Here is an 8,338-nt window from a genome sequence, read left to right as displayed (position 1 = left end):
ACAGTTAATCAGAAACATTTTTATTTACATTGTCCGTTTCATAAAGCATTGTAGAATGCAGTTATTTTGGATCTAGCAAAGTTCGTTGCTATGACAAACTGAAGTGACGTTATTAGGGCATATCAATGCCTTTTAAGCAACTCAGATTTTGTGTAGGAACAAATTTAATTTCAATATATGTTACAAATGCACTGTAATACGTTTTACTGAAATCGAACTTTATTAAATACTGTATTAAAAAGAATTCCGACACATCTTTTTGCAGGAACTTTTCCACTATCATGTTGACAACAACAATTCATCGATATGACCTAAAACTAATGTACGGATTAGGCTTACTCTTGCGGGTAAATTAGTAGCGTTACAATAACATCGAAACAATGTACCGTTTGTGACGTCACAACAAAAAGTTTCGGTCATTGACCGTAAATCACTTGTAAACATCCTACCAGTGCGTTTTAACCGATCAAATAGTGCGATTTGGTGTAAACTAAGCTTTCATACTGAAATACCAATTATTCAAAGAGTAAGCAAGGGAACCAAAATACTTTTTACAAATGGAAAATAAAGTGACAAGATTGATGTTACATAATTTATCGTAAAATGTGAGTAGTTCTTTAAAAGGAGTTATGAAAATGAAACATTACATGTAAACGAAGCAAAAAGCAACCCAGAGATCAGATGAAATTTTAATATATCGATATAATAAAAATCGAACAAACAAAATGAAAGAGTATGATTATATCTGAAAATATTTATAAACTAAAAAAAAAAAAAAAAATACAAAAAGAATTTCAAATGAATATCGAAAAGAAAAGTAACTAAATTCACATGTTCACTGCAATAAATCATACGAAGTTAATGATTAGCGAATTGATAAATATTCAGTTTGTACAATAAATTAATCAGAAATAAGAAATATTATTTTAGCTTACCAACCATAAGCTTACAGCAATTACATTTCTCGGAGGGTATCGGAAAATTCTTCCTCATTCACCCTTTCGTATTTTTGCTTCAAGGAGCATTATATGTCGCCCATTATTATTAAGTCAGATGGTACAAGTTAGTATTGTTGAATAATAGAATGTTTCGAGAAGATAGCTACTTTTATCGACAATTTTTTCTCCCACTTCGTAAATGATTATTGATATTTGTAAATATTGCCCCAGTTTACCAAACAAAAGTAGTGCAGTTGATATGGTACAATTATTTGACTTAGATACCTCAGATATTAAATTAGGAGAAAATTGAAACTATATACACATTTCTGGAACAAATTGATATAAAATATACAAAATATATCAAAAACACTGCATACAAAGAACATTTAAGAAAACTAGATAACTATTTAAAGTAAGCATTGGTATCATAATTGAAAAAAAACACACCTATATGTATGTAACTATCTAAGGTTAGTATACGAACCAGGGCACCTAACTCTTCGACAATTACTCGGGTGATTGTTTCAATAGAAACGAAACGAAAAAATGAAAAAACGAAGCAGGAAAAAAACAAATACAAAACGATACGAAACAGCTTAATAAACATGCTTTGTGTTTAAACAAGTTAATTAAACATTCTTGGTGCGCTAAGAAGATCTTTTGTGGTATTATTACACACTGCGTTTAAAATCATTAACTAAAAATAGATTTAAATCCTTAAGTATTTGAAATATTTAACTACGTCGAAAAATAATAAGATATAGCTTCATTTGCGTGTTTACTTCCATGTACCTCATACAATTATTCGAATTGTTCAAATGGAGTGGACGGTATTACTTCTCATTCTTTTGACTATCGAAAACTTCGTGCTTTCCCCTACCACTCAAGTGTGTTCCGATCCCGAATGTAAGTATAATTGGAAGTACTATGAATTTCCGGACTTATCCGAAACGAAAGGTCTATGTGGACAGGAATGCCATACCAGAACTCGAGTCTGCGATCCTTGTGGTATCGTACGCGCAGAGAAAGGTATGTATATCGAATAAAACTCATACTGATTTTTTTTCTGTAAACGTTCACATTATAAATTATCTTGGATGCTAACTTTTTGCAGATTTCGCCGGACAAACATAAACTGGTCATTGTTGAGGAATAAAAAAAACCAAAATAGCAAACCCCCTCCCCCCAAAAAACAAAAACGCTACGTTCACAGTATATGGGCTTAGTAAAAGGATATCAGAATCGTGTTTAGTGGAGTCCGAGTTGCTCATTTACTTCTGCTACTTTGTACACTTTATTGTGGTTATTTTATAGTATTTGTTGTGTGTCTGTTTTTCATGTCTTGTCTTTGCCCCTGAGTTACATACTTTTGATTTTAGATTTTAGATTTTAGATCGGGTCAGACAAGGATCCCAAATGACCGGTTTAGAATATTATACCAATTTATATTTTTTTTCAGCTACTGAAATAAACGAACTAATTAGTCATGTTAACTCAATCAAAACGCTATGCAATGTGTATAACGAAGTTATTATTGGGGTGGCACTTCTTAACAGAATGGATCTAAACTTCCGGTACGTTGCCTAACATGTACATGGATAACCAAATGAATGAACGCAGATAATACATGCGTATTGTCTTCCCCTCGATTCTACCAACTGTATTGTGGATTTCGCTTATAAGAGTACAGACATTCAGTCTTTAGTATAATTATGTCTCTCGGAAGTTTTTCTTTCCGAAAAATACATATTATAAGTTAGGGGAAGGAAGAAATATAAAAAAATGCTGAGTTTACTTTATTAGCTACATGCATTATTTATTTGTCTTTAAAAAGCAAAGAGAGAATAATCAAGGGAATCAAGGTTATAGTGGTAATCAAAGGAATGTAATCCAAGGACAAAGACCAGACATGGAAAACAGACACACACAACAAAGAACATAAAGTAACTAAAATTATACATACAAAGTAACAAAAAGCAAATGAGTAACTCAGATTCCACTAAAACCTAGGAGCATGGACCAGGTGTACCAGTAGGGTAAGCGTGTTTCTGCTTTTCTAGAAACACCCGCAGAGTTGCTCATAAAAAGTCAAATCCGGGGGAGACAAACGAGGAAAGGAAAATATGACACGTTGAATAAATCAGTTTTCATGACGCAGATGGGTACATCATAACAATCCACGTGTGCCTGATGACGTTTATAAAACTTCTATAAGTGATGACTTCAATCTTGTAGCAACATATCCCTTTTCCAGAAGATATTTTGTTAGAATTCTAGCGCGATACAAAAACTCTGCATATGAATGAAAAGTCATCACGTTTCTCGTAAAGATTGGTCAATAGTTTTCCTCTACCATCGATTTCTAAGTGTAGGTCAAGATATGAAGTTGACTTCACAGTGTCTGTATTATCCTTTATCTAAAATTCTTTGGGGTAGACGTGATGTATTAAATCCCCGAAATTAGGATTGTTTAAAGACAATACGTCATCTATATGGCGGAAACAGAGGGTAGACGGTTAATAGATTTATCTTTTTTTAGATCAAAAGAGGAAAATGCCAAAACATTTGCTACCAATCTTAGGAAGCAATGGGATATAGGAAATGGGACGTGCAATAATGATGTTGTTATTTTCTTCTCAAGAATAGACAGACAGGTAAAACAATCAGGGTGCAACGAATTATTTTTTTATTAAAAATAGGACGATAGTTTTCGTTCAATTCATAGTAAATATTATCACCCTGTTGTTCTTATTTAACGGGTTTTTCAATAAAAAAAAATATGCCATTCCCTTTAAAAAGATCGTCTAAAAATTACTTACATGAATAAAATTTATGTGACCACTATTTGAAACAATTCCATAACGTTAATCCTTATTTTGAAAGATTAAAGAAAAGACTTGATAAAAGTCTACTTAATAAGAGCTATATCGGTTATATGAAATAATATCCTCAGAACTTTACCCTAATTAGATATAAAGTAACATTTCCTAAGTATCATTCAAGAAATTATGAACAAAATTATCTGTCGGCGAATTGTAAGTGTTAAGTTCTCAACCAAAGCAAATTTCGGGGTGTAATCGGTTATCCAAGATTCGATTTGACAGAACACTTACAAATTATTGGTACGTTTGTGTAAACCATTTTACTCAAATGACATGTAAGCAACATGGTGACTTAGATTGATTTCATAGTGTTTTTATGAATGCTTGACAAACCTTGATAAAAATTGGTATGATACAAATATATCAGCATATAAGCATCTAATTAACTTGGATTAATTTTATTCTGCTTCAAACAAAAGCTTGAGAGGTTTTGATGAAATTGAATATAATACAAACATATCACTGATTTCATGAGTTATGTCCCTTACCCTAGATCTACCTCCTTAAAGAGTTTTTTTTCTCATAACCTAGGTCTGCTGCCTTACGGTTGTTTTATATATCTATCACTCAAAATTATATTTTCAATATAGATATATACTTCAATTGGAAGCGATGCTCACAATATTCTTACATCATCATGTATCCAGAATATATATGAGGATGCTAGAGACACATATCTGAAATTAGATCAGTTTGGAGAAGGCATTAAACATATGATTATTGAATATAAGTAAGTTTTCTACGTTTTATTTATCTCAATTTGCACACATTGAAAAGTATATATATGCATTGCAACTTCCGGTACAGGTAGTCATGCTGAAATGTAGAAACATATTCTGCATGTATAACCCAAATTCAGGGTATACGATTTTACGTCGGGGCAACGTTGATATAGAACTTCGGAGATCGGATAGGTAAGGTATTATACGATTATACTTGTTCGTTCTCCTTGTTGTTTGCATATAAAGATGCTGATACTGCCCTGTATATTATGATTAAGACTGTGACTATATAGTGTTTGTTTCTTGTGCAACCCTAGAGAATGTTGAAAATCACTATTGTATCTTGAGAAATGTAAGTACTTCATTACAAATAACAACCTTGAAAAATATTAAAAGCCCTAAATGATTTTGATATAGTTACTTCCTACGAACATGTTTTATTCGTGTCATTCAGTTAACACTTTACAGTTTTTTTTCATGTTTCTGACGTTTGGCTTAGGATGAAAAATGACAAAAATGACAACTGATGGTTGTAAAGTGATTTAAAATGGAAATTTCATTGTAGATTGTATTTTTGTTTGAAAAGGGGATATGTTAAAGTATTTTAAAATGTTTCATCAATAAGATATTTTTAAACGATAATTTTTCTTCCGGCTGAAAGAAAGTCATTTTTTTCTATCTTGCTTAATGGAATACTAGTGAATAAGCTAAAAAAAATATTCACTGATGTCCGTACGAATAATTAATATATATTTTGTGGAAATTTGATTTTTGAACCTGACGTCACGTTTTGGTATATGGTTGTATGATTTCTGTGGAAATAATAATTGTTGCAGGTATATAATTTTTAGGTATTTTCTATACTCAGTCTGGTATTTTCTATACTCAGTCTGGTATTTCATCCTGAAAACGTCAATGAATGCACCTTGGATTGCATTATACAGATGCTATTGAAGCGAATATCTATCTTTTTCTATTGATTTCCATATTTGAAAATATATACTTTTACAGGAAAATATTGTATGATTTGCTTTTTTGAGTGTCTCAATATAGCTTTATTTCTACAAGTTGACAAAGTTATCTGCACTGACTTGGAGTGAAACCTTATGGCAAGTCTTACACACCCTACATTTGAAATATAGTATCATTTTTACAATAGAAACCAATGTTTTTTTTAATTGCATTTCTTTAATCAATGTCCGAAAGTCCTTAGCAACCAAATATGATAATTTTTTTATCACGTAAAATGCGACGTCATGAAAGTCTCTTTCGTGTAAATCGGTAGCTTAGCTGCACATATAGAATCGAATTTCAAAGACCAACAATTTATTTTCACTTTGTACATATGTTTGTCATCCGAGCAACCTTTAATGCACAATTATAAAAAAATGAAGGCGCAAAGAAATCCAGAATTAGTATTTTAGTAAACAGCCTTACGCTTATGACAAAATCCAGTATTTTTCATACTTTTAGCCTTAAATGCCCCATTTCAGATACAAAAATTAGTTGTTAGACTACAATTCATCATAAATAATACTTTCATGGTAGAAACTCTCGGTAATGGATTTGGATTTGGCTTACTCTTTCGGTAGTTTTGGTTTTGAGCACTTTATGTATACAACTAATATTTTGATTATGATCTTCCTACACATTTGATTTTATTTCTGCTGATGAGCGATTACTCTTTGAAATACGTGTACAGCATATCGAAATTTATACAATATATAAAACTGGTATTTTTGTTTGTTTGTATTTAAGTGAACAAAGAATGCCACTTTCCTGTTTGTAGTGTTTTTTTTTCAGAAGAAACACAGAATAAACACTTTTCATAACTGTAATATTATTCCAATTACCTCCCAACTTCCAATTTGGTTTTAATCTTCCTGATACACGATTCGAAATGAAGAATACACGCTCCGAATGGTTATGGTCTGAAATGTATTTTGGTTGAATTGTCCGGCATTTGTAAGGTAAAACTGATAGTGCATCATTTTCGTAAACATGCTTGGGCCGGCATCATACTGTTGACTGTTTTGGTCATCCCAATCTTGTAGAAAGCAATGATCCTATTTAGTTTAATTACCGAGGCTTGCGAATGTTTTCCGAGGACTATTTGGTTCCCAATCACATTTACAAAGTGATTTATGATGATGTTTTTATCCTCCTAAATGAAGGTACAAATCGGATATTAATATGTTTCTAGACATAAATTAAGTTTTAAAAATAGAACATTGCATTGGACGAACTTCTCCGTTTTGACAATAAGAAAAATGCACGGCATATACAAAAATAAAAATTCTTTGGGTATAAAAGATGTATACGGCTTCTACATTGTCCTATGATTTTTCGCTTTACAGGAAAATATTTAACACCGCCGACAATAAAAATATTTACCTTCATTACCTGTTAGTTACAGTGGACTTATCAACTCCTCTTACATACTATTAAGACTACTGATGTTATCTAAGAGTCTCATATTCTTATTTTATTCAACATATTTACAATATGTAATTTGAATGAAATTAAAGCCATGGTCAAACGAATAAATATAAATAAGAGTACTTTTTTCATTGCTTAACATCTTAACTTTTACTTTCAGAAAAGTGTTTAGCGTTGGGAAGTGTGAGGACATTGATTCAAGCTCTTCATTGATTGTTGGATTGGTGACTGGAGTAGTATTATTAATTATGCTTCTTTGTTGTTTGGTTGGTAGTTGCCGTAAAAATTGCGGATCAGGTGAAACTACTGGAAGTGGTGGTGGTTTTTGGGGAGGCGGTGGTGATGGAGGAGGTGGCGGTGGTGGGGGAGGTGATGGAGGAGGAGGCGGAGGATGTTGAGAGAAGAAGGGAGCAAAATATGTAGTAAAAGACATGAAACAAAGTTGTTTGACTAGCTAGGGTTGCCTTCAGACTTATGACTTCCACTAAATGGGTATCGTATTTAAGCAAAATACTAATTAGAAAGGGAAGATACTTATTGTTTGTCATAATTGTCAATTTCGCGTACTAGCTGATATAATAATTAATATAACGTACATGTAATACCTGTCAATATCACGTTATTGTTGTAATAATTGTCAATATAAGGGTAAAAGTTGTCATCATTGTGAATATCAAGTTAAAGTTGTCATAATAATCAATGAAACACAATATTTCTCATAATGGTTCCAATAATCGTCAGTATCAAGTAATGTTTGTTATAATAGTTTTTAAAACATTCAAAATCATGTTTTAGTTGTCATAATTGTCAATTTTAGGAAATGTTTGTCATAATTGCCAATATCACATAATCTTACCATCAATTTACTTATCAAGTGTCGTACGACATGGACAATTTATATATTATTTACTTTATATCTATTATGATAATTGGACAGTGCATAATTCATTTGCCATGTGCCCATTATATCTGGTAAAAAGAAGATTAAATTTTGCTCAATTAGCGTTTTTTTACATGCGTAGATGTATATGTATTAATATGTTTCTAGGAATAAATTGAAATTTAAAGATTACAGAACATTGCATTTGACGAACTTCTCCGTTTTGATAATAAGAAATGCATAGCATATACCAATATGAAACATTCTTTTGGGTATATGAGATGTATACAGCGTCAGAATTTTCATATGATGTTTCGCTTTACAGGAAAATATTTAACACCGCCGACAATAAAACTGTATTCGCCTACATTATATATATGTATATATATGCCGGTTTCCATCATTTATTTTTCTCTAATTATGTTGCTTTGAACTTTAAACCAACGTAGTTGAATCAGCATTAAATTTCTGTTA

General features: G+C 31.6%; 1 protein-coding gene across 3 annotated transcripts; it reads left to right on the top strand.

Moving 5' to 3' along the window:
- The first annotated feature begins 462 nt into the window (after window positions 1-462).
- LOC148599512 (uncharacterized) lies at window positions 463-8,061 on the top strand. 3 transcript variants are annotated; one of them, XM_088557577.1, is made up of 6 exons: window positions 463-1,970; window positions 2,401-2,515; window positions 3,481-3,595; window positions 4,414-4,553; window positions 7,259-7,335; window positions 7,366-8,061. In XM_088557577.1, exons 1-6 carry the CDS (start codon window positions 1,760-1,762, stop codon window positions 7,380-7,382), a joined length of 675 nt encoding a protein of 224 aa, XP_088413703.1. In that variant the 5' UTR covers window positions 463-1,759; the 3' UTR covers window positions 7,383-8,061. The 3 variants fall into 3 exon arrangements, with proteins under 3 accessions (XP_088413703.1, XP_088413702.1, XP_088413704.1); XM_088557576.1 differs by having other exon boundaries at window positions 468-1,970; window positions 7,145-7,335; XM_088557578.1 differs by lacking the exon at window positions 2,401-2,515 and having other exon boundaries at window positions 1,830-1,970; window positions 7,145-7,335.
- The last annotated feature ends 277 nt before the right edge of the window (window positions 8,062-8,338 follow it).

This window comes from Perna viridis, chromosome 13 (assembly GCF_037379345.1).
Source record: "Perna viridis isolate PV_CMFRI_1.1 ecotype Kerala chromosome 13, ASM3737934v1, whole genome shotgun sequence".
Taxonomy (NCBI): domain Eukaryota; kingdom Metazoa; phylum Mollusca; class Bivalvia; order Mytilida; family Mytilidae; genus Perna; species Perna viridis.
Note: the sequence above shows the minus strand (reverse complement) of the source record. Positions and strands in the feature narration are given on the sequence as shown.